The sequence below is a fragment of the Limanda limanda genome, chromosome 7 (assembly GCF_963576545.1).
Source record: "Limanda limanda chromosome 7, fLimLim1.1, whole genome shotgun sequence".
Classification (NCBI taxonomy): Eukaryota; Metazoa; Chordata; class Actinopteri; order Pleuronectiformes; family Pleuronectidae; genus Limanda; species Limanda limanda.
Window position 1 is genome coordinate 14,312,335 of NC_083642.1, and position 22,707 is coordinate 14,335,041.

At 46.0% G+C, this 22,707-nt stretch overlaps 1 protein-coding gene across 1 annotated transcript in view; it reads left to right on the forward strand.

The window, feature by feature from the left end:
* Positions 1 to 2,804: 2,804 nt before the first annotated feature.
* kmt2d (lysine (K)-specific methyltransferase 2D) overlaps positions 2,805 to 22,707 on the forward strand; it is a 29,134-nt gene continuing 9,231 nt past the window's right edge. The window contains exons 1-40 of the mRNA XM_061075585.1: positions 2,805 to 2,913; positions 5,193 to 5,275; positions 5,436 to 5,547; positions 5,671 to 5,873; positions 6,040 to 6,149; positions 6,269 to 6,431; positions 6,724 to 6,895; positions 6,989 to 7,103; positions 7,234 to 7,412; positions 7,501 to 7,802; positions 7,908 to 8,024; positions 8,280 to 9,079; positions 9,208 to 9,324; positions 9,423 to 9,536; positions 9,651 to 9,755; positions 9,839 to 10,020; positions 10,246 to 10,410; positions 10,616 to 10,725; positions 10,848 to 10,892; positions 10,983 to 11,171; positions 11,274 to 11,450; positions 11,548 to 11,670; positions 11,816 to 11,937; positions 12,037 to 12,172; positions 12,281 to 12,367; positions 12,452 to 12,529; positions 12,624 to 12,782; positions 12,878 to 12,947; positions 13,117 to 13,355; positions 13,482 to 13,555; positions 13,916 to 13,966; positions 14,068 to 15,684; positions 15,766 to 15,948; positions 16,207 to 16,349; positions 16,647 to 18,316; positions 18,404 to 18,527; positions 18,911 to 18,992; positions 19,079 to 19,145; positions 19,252 to 19,484; positions 19,591 to 22,641. Coding sequence (XP_060931568.1) covers positions 5,227 to 5,275; positions 5,436 to 5,547; positions 5,671 to 5,873; positions 6,040 to 6,149; positions 6,269 to 6,431; positions 6,724 to 6,895; positions 6,989 to 7,103; positions 7,234 to 7,412; positions 7,501 to 7,802; positions 7,908 to 8,024; positions 8,280 to 9,079; positions 9,208 to 9,324; positions 9,423 to 9,536; positions 9,651 to 9,755; positions 9,839 to 10,020; positions 10,246 to 10,410; positions 10,616 to 10,725; positions 10,848 to 10,892; positions 10,983 to 11,171; positions 11,274 to 11,450; positions 11,548 to 11,670; positions 11,816 to 11,937; positions 12,037 to 12,172; positions 12,281 to 12,367; positions 12,452 to 12,529; positions 12,624 to 12,782; positions 12,878 to 12,947; positions 13,117 to 13,355; positions 13,482 to 13,555; positions 13,916 to 13,966; positions 14,068 to 15,684; positions 15,766 to 15,948; positions 16,207 to 16,349; positions 16,647 to 18,316; positions 18,404 to 18,527; positions 18,911 to 18,992; positions 19,079 to 19,145; positions 19,252 to 19,484; positions 19,591 to 22,641 — 11,835 coding nt within the window. The 5' untranslated portion in view covers positions 2,805 to 2,913; positions 5,193 to 5,226. The remainder of the gene's footprint in view (positions 2,914 to 5,192; positions 5,276 to 5,435; positions 5,548 to 5,670; positions 5,874 to 6,039; positions 6,150 to 6,268; positions 6,432 to 6,723; positions 6,896 to 6,988; positions 7,104 to 7,233; positions 7,413 to 7,500; positions 7,803 to 7,907; positions 8,025 to 8,279; positions 9,080 to 9,207; positions 9,325 to 9,422; positions 9,537 to 9,650; positions 9,756 to 9,838; positions 10,021 to 10,245; positions 10,411 to 10,615; positions 10,726 to 10,847; positions 10,893 to 10,982; positions 11,172 to 11,273; positions 11,451 to 11,547; positions 11,671 to 11,815; positions 11,938 to 12,036; positions 12,173 to 12,280; positions 12,368 to 12,451; positions 12,530 to 12,623; positions 12,783 to 12,877; positions 12,948 to 13,116; positions 13,356 to 13,481; positions 13,556 to 13,915; positions 13,967 to 14,067; positions 15,685 to 15,765; positions 15,949 to 16,206; positions 16,350 to 16,646; positions 18,317 to 18,403; positions 18,528 to 18,910; positions 18,993 to 19,078; positions 19,146 to 19,251; positions 19,485 to 19,590; positions 22,642 to 22,707) is intronic.

Here is a 22,707-nt window from a genome sequence, read left to right on the forward strand (position 1 = left end):
TCTCACAGTGATAAGGCAAACAACATACCCCCCCCCCCACCAACACACACACAGCATCTGTGTTGTGTTCACCCAGTTATTATCGTGATTGCTCCTCAACCTTAGCTGAGGTTTCAGGTTTGAACTCCCATCACATGAAGGAATAATTAACAATTTAAAAAATACTCGTAAGGTCATCCAGTCGATATCCACTAATGACCTGTCAGGGCTGTGAAGTGGAGCGATGGGGATCTGCTGCACGGCTGCGCACGTTTTTCCACACAGCATTATTTATGGGCTATGATTTTGATTATTCATCTCCGTGTCGTTATGCGGAGGAAGTATCTGGGAACAAGGCAGTGACGAGGGAGCCACAGATACACGATCAGAACACGTCGAGAGGTTCACTCCACTTTGCCTGTTTGGTTCATTATGAGTGAAACTGAAAAGGTTCGTTTTCAGATCCAGATAAATAAACTGAGGTGGGATAGGAAGTTAAAAACCACGATTATTCCACAAAGTGAATTTGCATCACTAAATTAGAACCTGATCGATCTCAACCCCGTCGCCTCTGATCCCATCAAACACATTCATCAAACCGCCTTCACCCGGAGGCATGAGCTGCTTTGCTCTTACAATCATAACAATCTAATGAAAAATGGCTTCCCTGGATCCGACAATCTATTGACCCAATATCTAATATCCAGTTCCGGCAGCGCCACTGACAGGTAGCCTTCCTCTACCACAAACTGAAAGGTAACGCGTGTCACGTAGGCGCGTGGTCGTGATTTGAAACATTTTATGACTATCAAGTAACTTTGTGGATGTTTTTCTTGGCTCTTGGGGCCCCAAGCAGAATCTCCCAGGGGGACCCCTCAAACAGCATTACTCAATGTTATGTTGTAAATAATCTCGGGTAGGAAGTGTTTTTAAATTCAAATGTTTCACCGACATGATTACATTTAAATAAAGAACATTAAAGTCCAGATGTGATGTCAAAAGGCTGAAGAGGACATGTCATGGGGAGGTTACTTTGATAACCGCCACAGAAAAGAAAGGGAAAAATAACTTTCTGGTTCACAAGCTCGCTCACTTTGCAGCGAGAATTGAAATTAGAAGTTTCAATTCCACCAAACTTCTAATCTCAAAATAAATCTGAATAATCTTCATTTACTTTTATGTAATTTGAGGTGGGTTTGTGTGTCTTTGTAGAAAATAATCTGTCAACATAAAACACATATGATTCAAATAAAGATAATGGAAACAAACACCGATAGAGAACATTAGAATCGCTATTTGTGATTGCATAGACATCAACTTTGAATTTTTCAAGTATAAACTTTTTAGGGGGGGCACACACATATGTGACCACTAGTTATCCAGGAAACACAGAATGAAAACATTCAGCTGCTTAACATTTATGACAAATGTGTTTTTCCAACCACTTTGACTCAAAGAATCTTACGTATAAATACTTCAATAATTCAGTAGTAGCCTATTTAATTTCAACTGCATGGATACTGTATTTTCTTGATAGGAGAACACATTTTCAAATAAAACTAAACTAATTCCAAACATAATAGTGAAGCCTTAATAATAAGAATTATTATTATTATTCACATTATAATCATTGTTGATATTATTATTATCTTCATCATGTACTTTAGGGTATTTTCAGTGCCCAGGCAAACAGTGTCTGCACTTCACATTTCTACAGCAGTGAGTCATTAAGTTGCAAATCCATCCAAAAAATGTAATATCAATAAATAACCACAAAGAAATAAGAATAAAATTGAATATGATTGTGTGATTTATGTTTTCTTTTTGTTTTTTTGTTAAAAAAAATCTAAGAAAACCCTTTGATTCTGTAGACCACTGCCTAATAGTCGTATTATTGCCAATTGATCACAATTGCTCACATACTGTAAGCCTAAATAAGTATAGTTATTATTTTGAACAAAGGTTAAATGTTATTTCACAAGTTTCAAAGAGTGCCCCCAATTTTTTTCGAATGCCTCTGGATTTCAGTCAGTGGGGGCGAAAATTGCCCCCTACAAAATATGTATATTTCCTACCCTGTATCCACCGTGACCCAGCGGCCCGCGCTCGGCACATTAAACCCCCCCACCGTGTGATCACGAACCCCCCCACTCATCGTTATTCATCCCCGAACCCGAGCTGTCAACACACATCACCAGAAACAAGCTCGGGAACACTTCCATCGCTCGTTCGAGTGCATGAATTAAATTTGACGTAGTTCTTATTAGCCATAAATGCTAAGGGCAGCTAGCCCCTCGGCGGAACCATCGTGTGAACGGATGCAGCGAGGCGAAGAGACGCCAGTGACCCACACACGGGTCCCACTGGAAAGTTCAGCTGCACCTCTGAGTGAACCAGGGTCCACCGGGGACTGAAAGTCACAGAAAAGACACATTTACAGGCCTGTGAACACAGCGTGGGCCTCTAGCTTAGTCTCAAGTACCAGCAGCTTCAAAAGACCTGGCGAACGAGATTCCAGAACATATGCTAGCTGCTAATGTTAGCTCATTAAGTCATTGATGCTACATCCACGAGCCAGGAGCAGTGCAGGCAGTGTTTGGGTTCACTGCCTGAGGCTGGGGAACCATTTTCGGGACTGGCTGAAGGCTCGTCTCCGTGCTTAGCAGCTCCCCCGGCAGTGCACGGCCAATCCACACAAAGCTCGAGCTGCTGTTTAGCTAGCTAGCCGTAGCATTATCCCCTTTAGCCGAGGAGCTAGCTAGCATCCCCGCACAGCCTGCCTTCCGCCGACGTGCACTTCCCCCACTCTCCCTCCAGCCGGCTAGCCGCAGCGTTAGTCCGGTACATAAAATGAAGCGACCATCAGCGTTCGGGGAAGCTGTGTGGCTGTTTGGATTTTGCTGATGTATGAGGAGACGATATTGTTTTTGTGAGGTGAGCTGTTTTATTCATGTCCTCTTCGAACTTCTCGCAACAGACATACCGAAAGACACAGCAACCCTGACCTTAGACCGGGTAACGTTAGCCCTGCTATCCGAATCGTTTAGCTGCTAGCTGCGACTAGATGGGCTCGTCTACTTTCTGGAGGACTAGCGACGTTACCTGGATGCTAACTCCAGGTTGATATATGCGTTACGTTGGCCGTGTTCCCGGTGTGAAAAGCGAAGTATCCGGTTAATGTTGGTGGAAGTGTTCGCTCGGGTGGACGAGGTTTGATGTATTTCTCGCAGTTTTACCTTCTCTGGACACTTTGATGCTACGTCACCGACGGGAGACATTAGCTTTTCCGTATCAGTGCATTGCCGGTAACATGGCCATGGCTATTCTCTGGACAGAACCAACCCTTTGAAGTCGGTGTTTACATTGAGAAAGAGTGCTTAGCGCTGCAATTATTCACTTATAAAAGCCACCGTCGCTTTCGCCGATCCGTTGCAGACAATGTGCAACTCCTATGGTTTTCAATAACAACACATTATCCGCGAAAGTTAATTTGTAAACGTAAACACTTTTAACGTGAACTTAGCTAGCCGGGCTGGTGAGACATTAACTTAGCCACCATGGCATCACTTCGCCCTGCACAAAACCAACTTCATCTGCAGAGACAAAGCCTAATCATCCACATCACTGTGCCACACAACACCAGTGAGTTTGTGTATCGTTTCATTTGACGTTTGTTTGTTTTTATCGAGGAGAAAGTGGCTCTCCGGTGCTGCTGCCACCGGACACGTTTGTGACGGAGATGTAACGTTAACGTTTTCATGGCGAAATTGATTCGGTCCGTCTCTTGTTTGCTTTGCCAGCTTCTGGAGCCATCTGCTCGGCGTGGTTTAACGTAGCGTTGCAGGTTGGGTTCCGTAGTTTTGCCTGTGAGGTCTAAGCACCAACGGCAGACATGCAAAGCAGTAAACGATTTGGACCAAGATGCATACACGCACACACACACACACGTTTAGTCTTTTTAATTCATTGCATCCTTGTGTTTATTCGTCATTGATTCTCTTCGGATGCATTAAAGCACGAACGCCATCGCACATCGCCCTGTTTCGAGCAATACTGGTGAGAAAGGAAAAGGAAATATTTCGAAATGAAGCAGGATTTGATGGCACAATTTTTTTTATTGTGTAACCGATGAAACACAGTGAGAATCTGCTCGAGCTTGATCTCAAAGCCTCTGTGTTCTTCTATTGTCGTGTGGTCCCTTTTTACACCGGGACACACGGCGTCGTACATTTCTAAAGGTTCAGATTTACGATCATATGAGCAAATGCCGATGAGCTTTTCTATAGAAAGAGTAAAATACACTTTGGGAGATCTGAGCCGATTGGCGCCTTGTAAAGAATCGCTTGTTCTTGGGATTTCAACTCCAATAATCTGTTGTGACTTTCCGCTAGTGTCGATGTGAATTAAATAACAGTGAGCCGGTCCAGTCCTGCGTTGTTTGTTTTACAGTATTTATTATGGCGTGAATGTCATAGCGGAACTATGAAGCGAGCGACCAAGGTTCTGCACGAAAGCTGTCCGCTGCAACAGGAAGTTCTACATACGGAAGTTGTGTTTTCTTTGTGTATCCCGTATTACGGTTGTTTTATTTAGGAAAACACCGTCTCAGTTCAACACTTTGTGCTTTTTCGCGTCGCAGTTTGTCAGATTTGGATTATGAGTCGCCAGGTAAATAATAACTTGTATCGGCCGAGCGGGTTCCGATCGACCTATCTACTGTAACACTGGTGCGATTTCCATGAGTTTCCGAGGAAGCTCGATTGCATTAGAGCTAACGTCAGTGTAATCAACACAAGAAAATCTGCAGAATTAAGGACATAACATTTATTTAAGTGGTTGCTTTGTTGGTTATACGTATTTTATGTAAAAAACTATTTTGGGTAAGAAGGAAAGTGTGTGTATTTGCATTTTAGGGACTCCTGATGATTAATACTGGTTTTATTGCTGGTTAATGAACCATTCCATGTTTTAGTATGTTGGCATCTGCATAAAGTGTAGATGGAAATATTGAGTGTGTAAATGTAAATTCCACAGATCAAGTAATTTCTATCATTTCACTATAAGACCTATTCTCTGGAATCATTATGTATTGATAACAGATAAAGGTCATCTTCATCTGCCTATCTGATAAAAAGCCCAGACAATGTTTATTCAACTGTTCCTCTTATGCCTAGTATTCACAAGTCAAGGTTATTTGTGTCTCTACATTTCAGATCTCTGTCAAGGAGGTCAACATCGGTACAGGGGATGGACGAGCAGAAATCAAACTGCGAAGAAAATGACTCTGAACCAGCAGGTATGGTTTATTTTTTACTTTTTCTTAATGTCCCACATCATCCATTGTGGATGTACACTTTTCTTCATGAGGTTGAATAACATCTCAATGTGCATTGCTCTGCAAGAAAAATCTAACGCAATCTAGTCAAATCCATTTATCCTCACTCTTCATTTTCTAGCTGATGACAGTGCCCCTGCAAAGCAGCCTGTCTCCTCTGAGGAGCAGTCTGAAGACCTCCCTGGTGCTGAGGACATGCCAGCCGTAACAGCAGCCTCTTCCAGCACGCCAGCGTAAGTTCTTCATTCAGATCTGACGTGTGTTTTTCATACTGTATTGGTCTTAATGCCAACACAGCTTACATTAGAGAACCAAAAAATGAATCCTCACTCGTGTTATGAATCATTTTGTAACAGAGAAAGCGTTCGAGCCTGTTCACTTTGTAACTGTGTGGAGCGGAGCCTGCATGGACAGCAGGAACTGAGACATTTTGGGCCATCCTCAGAGCGGCCGACCCTCAAGCCATCCAGTTCTCCACTGCCTCAACCTGGGAATGATGACCTGTCTTCCATTGGATTTTCCAATTCCCCCTGTCTGGCGGCACTCTTTGAAGATTCAGGTTGAACTCAAAATATGACATGATTATATTTAGTCAGTGAACCATGCATTGTTGTTTATTTCAAATTAACGATGTGTTCCATGTACAAGAAATACACTGTTCAGATGTATCATTTAATTGGATTTGGTTATGTAAATTACTGATGTCAAGCTTTATGATCAAACAGGGGGGTGTTGGGTTCATCAATGGTGTGCGGTGTGGTCGGAGGGAGTCAAGCGGTTGGAGAATGAGGAGCTGGAGAATGTGGATAAGGCCGTTATCTCAGGGACACAACAGGTACGTGTGCTATCCTTAGACTGTGGTTAGAATTAGATCTACCAGGTTAGAATACAGAGATAAACAGGCTTTCCTTGACAAAATCTGAATTGTTACCAATATATGTTGTTTTTTTTCAGCTTTGCGAATACTGCAAAAGGCTGGGTGCAACGATTCGATGCCATGCTGAAGGCTGCTCACGGTTCTACCACTTCCCCTGCTCAGCAGCCAGTGGATCCTTCCAGTCCATGAAGCAGTTGGTTCTCCTCTGTCCAGAACACATAGACAAAGCTGAGGAGTTGGGTAAGAAAACCAAATATAAGATGTTACTTGGTGGATGCTCACAATTGCACATTTGAAGTACAAAGCTGTAATGCTTTCCTCAGACTTCTTGTTAAACAACCTGTGTCTTTTATTCAATTTGTGCTTATTAACTGTGGATTGTCTTCAGTCTTTGAACACATGGTCTTCCTTATTATTCCCTTTTTGACAGATGAAAAAGACCCCTTTAATTTTTTATGTTGCAGCTTAATTGAAATTATTTCTCCCCCTTAATCTACATGTTGATTTTGAACTTAATGTGTGTTTCTTACAGCAGGTGAAGAGTCTTGGTGTGCTGTGTGCGACTCAGCGGGTGAGCTCACAGACTTGCTGTTCTGTACGGGTTGTGGCCTACATTATCATGCAGCTTGTCTTGAGATTGGTGCCACGCCCATCCAGCGGGCAGGATGGCAATGTCCAGAGTGTAAAGTGTGCCAGACTTGCAGGTAAGTCAAGCTCCTCACTACAAGATACATAACAATTTATTTGAGCTTCATTTCCATTTCAAAAAGTAACGTCTTGATTCTTAATTTTATCAGACAACCTGGAGAAGACTCCAAGATGTTGGTATGTGATGCCTGTGATAAGGGCTATCACACCTTCTGTCTCCAGCCAGCCATGGATTCTCTTCCCACTGACCCATGGAAATGCAGAGTAAGTCACATTTATCATTTACCTCTGTGCAAAGAAATGCCTCTATCATGATATTTGAAAGATACTAATTTTGTGTCCTTATAAACATTTTTTGGTTTACATTTTATCCCAAATATTTGTATTTTGTCAGAGATGTCGTGTATGCACGGAGTGTGGCGTCCGTGGACAGGTGCTGCCAGGTTTGGCACAGTGGTTTGATAACTACACTGTGTGTGAGGGCTGCCAGCAGCATCGTATCTCTATCTGTGGAGTGTGCAGCAAGGCTGCCAGCCCATCTGTTGCTCTGCAGTGCTGCAGCATGTGCCACAGGTTAGTTCAATTCATTAGATATAGCTATTGGCTGTATGTGTCGCTTATACAGACTTTCATTATTTAATCTTGATGATCTTTGTCTCAGGTGGGTACACAGTGAGTGTGCTTTACCTGGGGAGCTTCCAGAAGCCAAGTGCATTTGCCTGCTTTGCAAGGTGGACCATCAGCAGTCTATCACTCAACCACACACAACAGAGATCCAAACCACAGAAGTATCTAAAGAGACTGAAGGATGCGTGAATTCGGTGGAGACGACTGTTCAAACTGATGCAGACGTGGTGACAGAAGAGCAGAAAGGCTTAGTAGAGGTGCCACCAGGACAGATGGGCAAATCAGAGATGGGTCAGGGAGAAGCTATGACTGACACAGAGACGCCCATGGACTTTGGTAAGACAAAACTTACAAAACATGTGGAGTGAGTTTGGTTCTGTGAGCTGACAAATAAAAGGATGATTGTGTGAGATGTGTATGCCTAACTACGTTTTGTTCTAGGGGAGGAGGCTGCAGTCTCCCAGACCACAGATGTTGGGGAGAGAACCATGGAGGAGGAGTTGGTACCAACAGAAGAAACAACCCCTGAGGTGCCCGCTGCTCCACTTGAAACTACAGGTAAACTCATTATAGATGTATTATAGTCGATTTGTATGATAATACAAACAATTCCTTTTCAAGATCTCTTACTTGATGTTTTGCGCTGTTGGTCTCTCAGAACATCTACAATGTTTTTAGACAGGCAGACCATGGCATAACATCTGCATTGTCTGTGCACTTGTACTGCATGCTACAGCCATTGATTTGATCAAACCCAGAAACACTGCTAATGATGGATCATAACACTCATAACTGTGTTTCCCTTACTCTCAGATGCAGAATGTGCAACAACAGAACAGGAGTCCTCTTGTCCACCTGCTGATGAAGAGAGAGCAGGAGAGGCAGTCAGCCACGTGACCCAAGCCACTTCCCCAGCCCCCAAAGCAGAGACCCAGTCTAGCGACTCCAATCTAGAGCCAACACCGGTATCACAACAAGGCCCTGAAAACATGGAGGTGGAGAAGCAGGAGGCCACTCCCTTAGTTGAACAAATATCACCAGAGTTAATAAAGGGTGTCTCTATAACAGAAACATGCAGCAAGGACCCACCAAAGTTACCTGCTTCTCCTGCCTGTGTGGTCAAAACGGAGCCTTTGCCCATGGATGACGAGCAGGAAAAAAGTCCATGCAAGGATCCGCCGTTTCCTCCTAGGCTGTCTTCATCAGGAGATGCACAAGAGACCCTCTCTTCTTTGGACATGGAGGGGAGGTTACTAACCAACTCTGAGGAGGAGGAGGAGGATGAGGAAGAAGATGATGATGAGCAAATGCAACGAGAAGGACATATTGATGAGATAAAACAGGAAATGCAGGAGCAAGAAGTTAATCAGGACTTTCTGCTAGATGAGACGTCTAATTTGAGCCATGGAGATGACAGCAGCAGTGGCTTTCTGGGCTCTCCGGGAGAACCTGATCCTCAGCTCTCCCTGGAGCTTGGCCTTGTACACGGTGGCCGCATGCGTTCAGATAACTTGCTCACGGAGACGGATGATTCTCTTCCCTTCGAACCTCTCAGAAGTGACAGAGAGACAGTGAAACGCAGAGGATCCCCAGGCCGCTCAAGGGTCAAACATGTAAGGTCACCATATAATCTTGTTCATTGATTTATTATCCTTGAACTGCGGACATTTAACTGTAAATCATGTTCTTGTTGTTAAGATGTCATTGTCACAATACAACTTGACATTAAAATGTTTTTTAGGGGCGAAGTAATAGTTTCCCTGGAAAGCGTAGACCTCGAGGTGGAGCTGGTGGAGGGAGAGGGCGTGGTGGGAGGTCACGCCTCAAAGCCATGGCCTCCTGCATTGATGCCTTCTTGGTGAGCTGCATTTTACATGCTATTCAGATGTTCCTTTTGGTTTATTCACTTTTATAGCGTGGTCATAATCACATATAATTTATCCCCTTTGTCCACAGCTAAGCATGACCACAGACACTGGAGTAAATAAGGATGAAGACGATGAGGAAGATGACACAATGCAGAACACAGTGGTTCTTTTCTCAAACACGGATAAATTTGTCCTGCTCCAGGTATAACACCGCATGTAGTTTGACATTTTCAGGTACCCTGTGGCATTTGCTGTGCCAAAAACCACAGTTCAAATGTTATGCTGAAGACTTTGTTTCCTCTCTCCTCTATTGTAGGACATGTGCGTTGTGTGTGGCAGCTTTGGAAAGGGCATGGAGGGGCAGTTGTTGGCTTGTGCTCAGTGTGCACAGTGTTACCATCCTTACTGTGTTAACAGCAAAGTAAGCACAACCTTATCCTCTATCTCTTTAAAATCACTGTATTTTTGTTAATCCAAAGAGATTAAACCTTTTATCTTCTGTAGATCACCAAGACGATGCTCCGTAAAGGCTGGCGTTGTTTGGAATGTATTGTGTGCGAGATGTGTGGAAAGGCTTCGGACCCCTCCCGCCTGCTGCTGTGTGATGATTGTGACGTCAGCTATCACACCTACTGCTTGGACCCTCCCTTGCACACTGTACCCAAGGGTGGTTGGAAGTGCAAATGGTAAAAAAGAACTCTAAGACAACAATGCTTTGTTCAGCTTTGCAGCTTTGAATGGGGTCAAATGGAAATGAATACATTCACATTTGCATATTATGTAAAATAAGCTTCAGCTCTGCAATATCAGTTCAGAGGCCCATCCCTCTGCTTCCTGGTTCTGTACTAGCAGATCAATTGTTGCCCCACTCACAGTCTTTGTTTCATCTGAGTTTCACTACTTCTGTGCAGGTGTGTGTGCTGTGTGCAGTGTGGTTCCAGCTCACCGGGTTTCCACTGTGAGTGGCAGAACAACTACACCCACTGTGGCCCCTGTGCCAGCCTGGTCTCCTGTCCAGTATGCAGACAGAACTTCATGGAGGAGGAGTTGCTGCTGCAGTGTCAGTACTGCGATCGGTAAGTACTGCTCATTAGAACTGCACAGGCATGCAACAGACACAGAAACTGAGGTATTCATGAGACTAGTGCTAATGAAGACAAGTGGGGAATGGATTATTCATGTATTTTTTCATGTCATGAATTATTCCATAACATCTTTGATTTGCAGTGTGATTTGTGATGAAAAGAGTGCGTATCAATGTATTTCTGTGTGCCTGTGCAGATGGGTCCATGCTGTCTGTGAGAGTCTGTACACGGAGGATGAGGTGGAACAGGCTTCTGATGAGGGCTTTGCATGCACATCCTGTACCCCATATGTTCCAAAACCTGTGGGTAAGTCACAGAGGGACAGCCTTTTTAAAGTCAATATATGAAAATTGGGGATTACACAAGATAGTCTTGCCTACTGATGACATGAATTTGTTTTTCTTCCTGCTTTTTCCGCTTGTTCACAGTAGTAGAGTCAGCCATTATGGCTTCAATAAAGATCAAAGAGCCAGGTTAGTGGATTTTGCTTATTCCTGTTCATTATTGTTTTCCTCTGTTTGTTTTAATGTAAATCATTCACATATGCAATTGTCACTTTACAGAGCCTCAGTTCTACCGGTTGGAGGGCGTGTGGCTGACAGAATCGGGTATGTCCCTGCTTCGCAGCATCTCCATGTCTCCCCTGCACAAGAGACGGCAGCGTCGCTCCCGTCTTGGCACTCTGTGTTGTGAAGGAGGTCCTGATGGAATGGATCTGAGGGAGGTCGACGGAGATGGGGAGGATGGAAAAGGTTAGTGCTCTCTCTACTCATCCATTAGTGTTTCCACAATTTACACTAGAGTTGGGCTCCTTTTTAATGCAAGACTAAATCTATGTATTCTCGTATATCAAGGCTGTGGGGAGCCCATGGACTGTGATTCCAAGATGGAGAACCCCGGGAGCCCTGACAGAGATGGTGGTGCAGGGGCAGACGGAGGCAATGAAGGCATGGCCGATGGGGATGGTCTCAAAGGGGGGGCAGATGAAATGGAGGATAGTAAAAAAAGAAAGAGGAAACCTTACAGGCCTGGTGAGAAACCTAGAATTTAACTCAGCCATATTAACATTCACACAGATGTCTGAGCATCAAAAATTATAGACACATTTTATTTTTTAAATTGTAACAGGAATTGGAGGCTTCATGGTGCGACAAAGAAAGTGTCACACACGGATGAAGAAAGAATTTTTTGCCCAGCTGGCTGGAGAGACTATGTTAGATGGACAGCCAATAGAAAGAACCATCGAGGAAGGTTAGTAAAAACAATTGACTATTAAATAAAACTTTCATAATATATGGCAGTTTGTCTGAATGACTTTATATCATGCTTCTGTTTCTGACGTTTTTGTAAATATTGTTAATTTGGGAAACTGAAGTCCCTGGTTTTGCATGCATAGGACCTCACGCTGACACGGATAACATAATGGATCCAAAACCAGTGGAGGGCGAGGAACAGGCAAAGAAACGACGAGGCCGAAAGAAGAGCAAACTGGAGGACATGTTTCCATCTTATCTCCAGGTTTGTAATCTATCTATGCCTTATCCTTTTAACAGCTTTGAAATGTAAAGTATTCACCGTTCTACAGTTCATATCCTAAATGTTTGTAATTCACTGCAGGAGGCTTTTTTCGGGAAGACACTAATAGACTTAGGTAAGAAGGCTGTGATGACATCCCCGGGGCACAGGTCAGGTGCATGCCCTGTCCGACCTTCATTACCAGCACCATCAGGGGTCAAAACTACTGCACCAGAGAGTAAGAACACTAACTTGACCTGTGACACATGAAAACTGTGCATTTATATCTGTCAAACTGTGTGTGTGGAAAAGATCAGCACAGTGACCTTATTGCTTCTCTCACTAGCTGATTCTAAGGATCGTGCTCTAGAGGTTAATTTTCCTCTCAAGCAAGAGGGGGGTGAGGCCCACCAAGCTCAGGGAGAAGGTTCTGGTAAGTGTCTGGTCACTGATGCTACTGGTTTATTATTATGGCTATGATGAAAATCTAGGTTTGATAAAAATGTGACATTTTCAGGAGTTTCTGGCCTGTCCTCGTCGCTGAAGGACCAGGCGTCTTCTGATCCTCACGCCTTTGCTGCAGTAAAAATTGAAGGTAATCCCCCTGAAAGGATACCATACAGTACACAATCCAAACTCATTGAAATAGTAACTGATGTTAACATAATGCTACTGTCTTTGTGTGACAGGTCTTGGGCAAGGGGTGGAGAGTCAGGACTCTGAGCAGTTCTTCAGGAAGGTTCTCGGAGTGTCAGAAGCCTCCTCTTTGGAGGGCATGAACCCCATCTTGGAGGGCAGTAAAGGAGAACTCAATCGAAGCACTTTGCCACAGAGAGCTCTCCTCTCAGGTGTGTACAATGTTTATGTTATTAAAACCTTTTTGAAGTTTGTTATAGGATTATGAAGGTCAGCTTGGTTTTTAAACATTGAAAATCTATTGTAGGGTCTCTGCCCTCAGCTGGAATGATGGATGCCTTTCCTGGCCTCTCTCAGTCACCGTTCTTTGACATGCGGTAGGACCATGATTGCAATTATTAATGCATTTTATTTTGCTACAGTCTGTTGTATGTAGGTCTTCAATAACCGCTCTGGATAATGGTGTAAAATCTCTGTGTTGATGTTGACAAATGCGCACCCTTTATTTGATATGTATATATAAATACCCTCTTCTGTGGTGTACAGGGACCGAGGAGGGCTGTTCAGTCCAGACGGAGGTGAAGAGAGCCCCTGGGCCACTCCCTCTACCCCAGCAACCCCCACCTCCCCACCGACCCCCACTGAGGCAGAGGGTGATGGGCTGTCCTACAACCAGCGCAGTCTCCAGCGCTGGGAGAAAGATGAGGAGCTTGGTGAAGTCTCAACCATTTCCCCTGTGCTTTATGCCAATACCAACTTCCCTACCCTCAGACAGGACTACCCAGGTGAGTGTCAAAAATGAAAATACTGCAGCACCAAGTATAGTTTAAAGTTAGACCATTCGGTCGTGCTTTTTCAAAGTAAGGATTATGTCGTTGTTAGATATCTGTTAAATATGTCTCCTGTCACAGACTGGGCAAGTCGCTGTAAGCAAATCATGAAGATCTGGAGGAAGGTGTCAGCTGCTGACAAGGCTCCATATCTGGTAGGTTCTTTTTTTAAGGATTAATTAATATCAATGTAACTATTGTTTGCTTAAACTCTGTTCTAACTTAAAATGCACTAAACTGAATCTTGATCTTTTGTTCGGTCACACTCTACGTAGTGGCTGGTGCTACCAGCTCTTCAAAAGGGAAAACTGAAAATACATAATGGTTTACTGTAATGTTTTCTTGAGGGTTTGGTTTATTGTAACTCCAATGAGAAATTTGGCATTGAGCTTATCCATTGTTGTTGTCCATGATGTTTTTGCAGTTGAACAAAACCTATTAATATCTTGTGTTGTGCAGAACTTAAAAAAATATATAATTTACTACTTTTCTTAATATCTAATTCTTTTCTGCAGCAAAAGGCCAAAGATAATCGAGCAGCTCAGAGGATCAACAAGGCACAGAAGGTGAGTTAAGGCATCACCATCTATTTGAAGCGTTAAATGGAAATATCTGGTTTGTCACATTAGAGCTGTAGATTCATGTTTCCTCTCTTCTCTTCTCACAGCAGGCAGAGAGTCAGGTGTGCAGGCCAATCAAGACAGAGCCAGGACGTGTAAAGGGAGAAAGGCCCAGTTTACACCTCCAGATCCCGCCACCTTCAGGCTCTACATCATGCCCTTCTCAGCCCAGCTCTGCAGAGAGCCCATTTCCTTTCCCTCCAGATTCAGGATCATCCTCTGTATTTTTCTCAGATGGACATGTTAAGACTCCGGGTTCAGCTGAAATCCGGACAGATCCCTTGTCCAAGCTTCCTCCTCAGTCACCCCATTCTCACTCTCAGCCATCCACACCCTTCTCACATGCTGGAGCCAGCTCCTTACAGGCCTCTTCCTCAGGTTATTCTGCTTCCGGCCCACAGGGTCCTCCTCAGGGACGGCCAGCCAGTCTTGGACCCTTTGACATGCAACCAGGAACTCCTGGAACACCCCGACGGGCTCAGCAGGTTGACCCCTACTTCAGATCACAGCTACAGCAGCAACAGAGTAATTTACCACAATCCCACCATGGCTCTCAGGAGTCCCTAGGACATCCAGAAAGTCCTCATTCGAGAAGTGCTGGGCTTGGGGAGTCGCCCATCTTCTCGCCACCCCATAATACTCACTATGGAGACCCTTTCAGAACCCAGCAAGTGATGGGGCGACCAGAATATGGTTCATCCCCATCACCCTCTGCAATGGCTTCATCACCTGCAAGCACAGGACAGTACAGGGCTGATATGAGTGCACCTTCTCCACGCTCGTCTGCTGTTGGGAGACCTGACCTATCGACTGGCTCCCCTGCTGGGATGTTGGACTCTGGGGATGGTTTTTTCAAGGCACCTTTGACGCCACGAGTGCACCAAGGGGAGGGTGGCGCACTTCACCCTGGAGCTTCCCCTAGTCACCTTTCTGAAGGCTACAGGAAGTCTCCCTCCCACCCTTTCTCTGACCCCCACTCTCAGTCACCGCTTACCCCCAAACAGCAGTCAGGTGACGGTTGTCCTATGGGACTCCAAAGACAACCTGTAGCTCAGCAGGAACTATGCTCAAGAGTGCCCTCCAGCCCACAGTCCCAGGGCAGCTCGCAGTCTCCCCATACTCCTGGTGGACTATCCAATGATGCTTATAATGTCCAGTCTCCATCAACCCCACGTTTCCAGTCCCCAGACCATAGTTCTCAGCCACCTTCAAGGCCACAATCTAGAGACCATTTTGCAGCTATCCACAAACCCCCTCGCCCTCCCTCTGTTGCCCCAGAGGGAACATTAAGTTATAAAGGATCACCTCATCCCAACCAGGCACCGACAAACAGTTCAATAGGTGATCCTCTCTCTGGTAAACCATCAGCAGTTCCTAATTTCAGCCGCAGCCCGGGAGTCCTCCAGATGACTCAACAGCAGAGTCAGATGGTGCAGGGTCAGCTCCAGCAACAACAGCCACATACTCAGCAGACTATGGGGGCAGACAGCTTCAGTTCCAGGTTACCCCCTCCTTCTGGATCTCAAGAACTGCCAGCTTTCCGCCCTCCAAACACACCTCATCAGCCATCTTTGCAAGGCACTCAAGAAATGCCTGATATGTCAGCAGTGCAAGACCCTACATTGGTAGGACTTAGCCCCTCTGAGCTGGAGAAGCACAGACAGGTAAGTTATTAGTCAGTAAGCACTCATTCTGTGCACTATCTCAGGTGTTTTGCTTATCTGTGCTTTGTTGTTGTTTTTTAGCGCCAGAGATTGAGGGAATTCTTAATCAGACAACAAATGCAGAGAAATTCCATCAAACAAGAGAAGGAGGCGGCTGCTGCTGCTGCTGCTGGTGGCAGTGTGTCCCCTGGTTGGTCTGCAGGAGAGATGGGGGCCTTTCAACAAGACAACAAAGTCCACAGAGCACCACCACCTTATCCACAGGTACACGTCTTGAACAGTATGCCACCAACATTACAAATGCTACACTTTGCTACAGCAAAAGTGTTATGTTACAGTTAAGATATCTTTGTATGACCCAACAAAGACATCTTGTATTTTGTCTTTGTATGGTAAAATCACACAAAATGTCGGCTTTCCTGAGAAACTCAATAGCTAAACTTGTACCTAAACATCTTTGTTGAATGCTGAAAAGTAACAAAAAATGGAACATTTACCTTTTTTTGTATTTATTTCCTTTAGGATCGTAGTGCTGCTGCTAGCGCTGTTGGACCTCAGGCTTCTGTGGTAGGTAAGATGCCCATGGCTGTTGGAGGAATGGAGGACAAGCTCATTCGCCCACCACCTACAGGAACCCCTGCCATCATGGATCCTAATGCACTAAGGTAAGCGCTTTCTTGAAGCAGATTAACAATTGCTGTTAAATGGTAGGTTTTATATAATTATAAAATTTCTGGCATTTTTAGAATAATGGTAACCTAGGTTACTTGAGCTTCTGTTCTGATATTTGAATGAAATGGGGCCAGAAGAGTGAAGTGCTTATCGAAAACATTATTTAATCATAAAGAAAGAACTAACACCCCAAATTATTCTCAGCCAACATCTTTAATTCTGTAATGCAATGAACACTTTTTAATTGATATCTTTTAAAAAAATATCTTTTGTGCATTTTTGTCCTTCAGGCCACAAGGGCCCACCAGACCTCAGGGCATGTATGCCCGTCCACCGTTCCCTCAACAGTGGCAGGGCCAGGCCCCGGGTCCAAGGAGGTTCCCCCAGCCTGGCATGGAGGCTATTGGTATAAGGCACAACCCTACCATGAATATTCAGGGCATGGAGAGCATGGGTAACCCTCACACCATGATGCCAGGACATGGAGGAGAGACAATGCAGCAAATGGCTCAAGGACCCCCACCACAGTTCATTGAACTGAGACATAACTCGCAGAGGCTACCCTTACGACCCCAGTTTATGCCTCGTGGACCCCAGCCCCGACCACGTCTCTTTCCACAGCAAGAGATGACAGCTCCTTATGTTCAGCAACACTCCATCGCTCAAGCTGGAGGCATTCAAACTGGGGGGGGCGGTGAGTCACAACTGGGGTTACAGCAGGGTGGACTGTCAGTTTTACTGCCTCATCAGTCTGCAGGCCCAGTACCACAACATCCCCACCAGCAGCCCCAGGCTACCTCCAATCCCAATACTCAACTTCAACAGTCAGGTCTAGTTAGAGAGCCCCAGGCTTCTGCCGCTGGAAACAGACTGGAACTGCCAGAGCCTGATCTTGAGGGTCTTGGGGAGGCTCCAGGAGATGGAGGTGTGGAGGATGAGGATGATTTGGCTCTAGACTTGGACCCTGACAAAGGGGATGATGACTTGGGCAACTTGGACAACCTTGAAACCAATGATCCACACCTAGACGACTTGCTTAACAGTGATGAGTTCGACTTGCTGGCGTACACTGACCCTGAACTGGACCAAGGGGACCCGAAGGATGTCTTCTCAGAGCAGCTGCGGCTGGTAGAGGCAGAAAGTGAACCCCCTTCTGGCTCAGTGCTTGTTAAAGTAGAAGGTAAAGCCAAAGGGGATCAGAAGTCTGCTACCAAACTGCAACCCTCTGCAGAGATAGTTGATATCTCCAAAGTCAAAATAGAAGACAAAGGTCTGACCCCTCAGCTGCAGCTAGGACAGACAGTGGTGAAAGATGAAATGGGAGAGGCTGTGTCAATGCTTCTTGGTGGGAACACAACATCAGCCAAGCCTGGACATGCAGGAAACCAGTCTGCATCACTCAGCTCTGTTCGATTAGGGGGACTTCAATACCCTCTGCCAAACCAAGCTGCAGATATTGGTGATGATCCACTGGGGCTACCTGATGTAGGGGGGCATCACTCCCCCGCTGTAGATTTGGCAAAGGTAGAGAGCTCTTTAGATGGTGAACTGCCTCTTCTAATACAGGATCTGCTAGAGCACGAAAAGAAGGAACTACAAAAGCAGCAGCAGCAGCAGCAACAGCTCAGTTCCCTCCATCAGGGCGGCATGGCGTCTCATTTCCAACAACAAAACCCACAGGCACCTGGTCAGATAATGTTACCACACCACCATCGTCCACCACATCAAGGAATGATGGCTCAGCAAGGGATGGTACCCCGTGTGCCACACATGTTGCCGCAACAGCAGCAAAGGCTTATGGGACCTGGAATGGCAGCTGCACCTCACATGGCAGTGGCACAGCAGCAAGCCATGATGAGGATGGGGCAGCCAGGGATCCATGCAGGGCTCAATCACCAACCTCAGCCACAGCCAGCGGGTAAACAGTTACCTCTGACCAACAACTTCTTCCCTGATAAAGGTCAGGATCTCAGCTTGTCACCGTCTTTATTCTGTCATTATGTTCTTTTCATGCAATAGCAACAGATGTTCTGTTCTTTCACTGCAGAATTAGACAAATTTGCCAGTGATGACATCATGGACCCCATTGCCAAGGCAAAAATGGTGGCACTTAAGGGAATCAAGAGGGTGTTGGCACAAGATCCAATGGTTGGACCCCCTGGCATTAACAGGTACATTTCCATTGGATGGACATTTTTACAGATTTAGCCAAATGTTTTAATTTTACCGTTTTGTACGATTTACGATGCAAAACCCTCAATGGGATTTCTTTTTTTTAAATAGATCTTCAGCTTTTCCATCTGTAAACATTTGTTGTCATATACATATATATTAGTGCTTTCAGTCACCAGTAGTGGAATGTCCACTCAAAACATGTGTAAACAGTTAAGATACAGGATCTCCAGTGCCAAACATTCACTGACTAATGTCTGATAGATGCTGATGAATGGTGGTTATACTACATTGTACTTTGGAAACTACAGACTCATTAAGATCATTGTACAGTGTGATGCAAGGTATTGTTATACATCTTATGTTGTTGCTCTCTTCTCAGACAACAAGTGTCTTTGCTTGCTCAAAGGCTGGCTTCTGCCCCAGGCACAGATCCAGGTCAACTTATAGCTGGACCTCCAAAGGTACGTTGTCTTGTTTACAAGAGTAATTTTATATAATTGTACATCTTATATTACTGATTTATGTTATTCATTTGTCCTTTGTTTAGGAGGGCGAAACGAGTGATCCCACCCAGTCGAGACCTAACCCTCCCCAGTTTGTGCAAGGAATCATCAGTATGTTTTACCAGTACTATCCACAAGTATAAATGTATTTGGAAAGGTGCTATATTGCCATTGCCATACTATTTTATGGACAACTTGCTATCCTCTTCTCTTACAGATGATGCAGAGCAGCACCAATATGAAGAATGGCTTCTTCACACTCAGCAGTTACTCCAAATGCAGTTGAAATTTCTGGAGGAACAGATTGGAGTTCACCGCAAGTCACGCAAGGCGCTGTGTGCAAAACAGCGCACTGCTAAGAAAGCTGGCAGGGAGTTTGCTGAGGCAGATGCAGAGAAACTCAAGTTGGTCACAGAGGAGCAAAGCAAAATTCAAAAACAGCTTGACCAGGTACGTCGATTTGAAAGAATCCGACTTGACAAGTTTGCCACCTTGTCCACACCGGTTTGCATTCTGATATGAAATTTAATATCTGTTTATAATTATTCTGTTCTAGGTGCGCAAGCAGCAGAAGGAGCACACCAATCTTATTGCAGAATACAGAAGCAAGCAGCAACAGCATCAGCAAGGCTCAGGTCTTGTTACCCCAGGTCATTCTGCACAGGGGGCACCTCCTCACATGTTTCCAAAGATGCCTGGCCAGATGATGATAGGGCAACAAGGAACACCAGTAATGGGCCAGCACCCTGGCATGATGCCGCAAGGTGGAATGCCTGTCAGGATGCCCCAAGGGCAGCCCTTTATTGGAGGACCGCAGCCTCAGCTTCCAGCAGCTATCGGTGCTAGGGCCCCAGTTCCTCCTGGCGCTCCACCAGGATTCTTTCCACAGGGGCCTGGAATGCAAGGTGCAGACCCCAGGCTTCTACAAGAAAGACAGCTTCAGCATAGGATGCAGATGGCAAAGCTCCAGCAACAACAACAACAACAGCAGCAGCAGGTGACAATGGGTCAGCAGTCAATGCCACACCCAAATCAACAGACTGGCTTAATCGCTCAGCCACAGCCTGGTATGATGGGGAACCCACTTATGGCCCAACAACAAGCAAGCACACAACAGGGAATGTTAGTCAACCAGGCCGGTCAGCAGAATATGGTGCAGGTTCCACAAGGAATGGTTGGAGGCCAGTCTGGTGCTCCACCACCCCAGAACCTTGGAGGAGGCCAGCCCATTAACCACGCACAATCTATGATGGCAGCTCAACCAGGGATTATGGGGAATCAACCAATTGCACCATTACAGCAACAGAGGCCTCAGCTGATGATGGGTCAGCAGGGAATAGTTTCATCTCCAGGTCATCCTGGTCTCAGGGGCCCTCAGGTCCAATTGACTCCTCAACAACAGAGCATTCTGGCCCAGCGCATGATCGCATCTCAGCAGCAGCAGCAACAACAGCAACAACAACAACAACAACAACAGCAGCAACAACAACAACAGCAGCAGCAGCTTGCAAAGAACTTGGCCCACCTCCAGCAACAGCAGATGGCACAGCAAAGAACACAAATGATCAGTCAGCCTAGCCAAGAAGCAGGGGGACTCTCCCAACCCTCAACCCCACAGATGGGCCCCTCGCCCTCAGCAGGAAGTATCACACCCCAGCCACAGGGATCCACAGACAGTCAAAACTCAGGCCCCAAAGAGGGTGGCATTCTGAGCCCTGATCCAAGAACTCCGCCTCAGCAGAGTGGCCCCTCCACTCCCAATCAGATGAGTCAGCTAGGCTCTGCAAATGATCATCAAACTGACTTTGGAAGGCAACAGCTACAGCAGCAGCAGCTACAACAGCAGCAGCTACAACAGCAGCAGCTACAGCAGCAGCAGCTACAACAGCAGCAGCAGCATCAACATCAAAACCAGGTTTATATGGCCCAGCCAAATCCTCAGTCTGTTCCAGAACAGCAAATAACTTTGGTTGGAAACCAACAAACTGTCGCACATCAGCAACAATTTCCACTCACTCTCCAGAGGCAAGGTTCCCTCAGTGCTGATAAGCCAGGTTTGATGACTGTCAAAGAAGAAGGGAAACCAATTGATTTCTTAACTCAGCAGCAACAACAGCAGGCGGCTCAAAATGCCATGCAGCAGTCAAAGGATCCCAGCATGCAGCAGCAGATCATGGTCCAGAACCACCCCGGCCAGCCACAGCAAGTTGTTATGGGTCCTAATCCACAGCAACAAGCCCTCCTCGCCCAGCAGCAAAAACAACAGGCCATAATGGGTATGATGAGAGCGCAGCAGCAAGGAATGATGGCACAGAGGCCTGGGGTTCCACCCGGACAGATCCGCATCCCAGCTAGTATTGCTCAGAATCCCCAGCTCCGCAATCTTCCCCCAAACCAGCAGATACAGCACATTCAGGCTTTGATTGCCCAGAGGCAGCTCCAGCAGGGACAGATGTTGCGCATGTCAGTGGCTCAAGGACCGCAAAGTCAGCTGAGGCCTCACATGCCACCAGGACAGATGCCACTGGTCGGACAACAGATTCCTGGGATGGAAGGCCAACAGATGCCGTATGGAGCCATGGGGAAGCCAGGAGTAGTGGGCCCTCAACAACAGTTGGGCCAACAACCTGGTGTTGCACCTCAGATGCAGCACGGCATGATGGTCCCTGGACAACAGCAGCCACAAGTGGGGGAAATGATGCAGCAACATATTATGAGAGGCCAGGTGCCGGTGCCACGCTCCCCCATGGACCAGGGCCGTATGATAAGGCCAACATCTCCAGGACATTCATTAGCTAACTCTCCTATCGACCCGCAACGGCACGCATTTAATCAAGCTATGGGTATGCGTCCACCCACTCCAAACCAAAACCAACAACAAGCACTAATGGCAGCTGCAGCAGGCCGCATGCAGGGCTCTCCATCCCACGCATATTCTCCAAGAGGACCCTTTGGCATGAGCCCAGCCCACCCGGCCTCACCACATTCATCCCATGTCTCCTCGCCTTCTGTACCCGACAGCAGGGCTGGAAGGGGGAGTCCATACAACCACGTCAAGGCGTCCCCACTCAGGTCACCTGGAGCTAGAAGTCCACTTGATTGTCCAGGGCTCAAAGTAGAAACTCAGATATCAGGCAATGAAACACCTCAGACATTCGCAGGCATCCACAATGGGCCACAAAAAGACATGAATATTCACCAACGGTCACATCAGGTCACTGAGAGTCATCTGCCTCACATGCAACATGGCTCCAGAGAAGGGGAGCTTTGCAAGATGACCCTACAGAACATTAAACAGGAGCCAAGGGAGGTTCACTGTGATGGGGCAGCAGAGGCTCATCCTGGGGCTATTAAGCGAGAAGCAACAGGTGAGGCGGTAACCTCTGGGAACACTAGATTTATCAATGCTGGAAACATGGCTGGGGATCCTGCAAGCCACAGATCCGAGACTGGACAGCAACTACTACAGAAACTCCTGAGAACCAAGAACCTTCAACTCGGTGCTCAGAGGCCTTCTGAAGGCATCCACAACGAGATCAACGGCCACATCAACAGCAAACTAGCAATGCTGGAGCAAAAACTTCAAGGAACTCCACGAAACATGGAGGTAAGTCTTTCTTTAGTAACTTCATTCATTTTGCCCTCATCAAGCTGTTGTTTGTGGGAGAAGAAC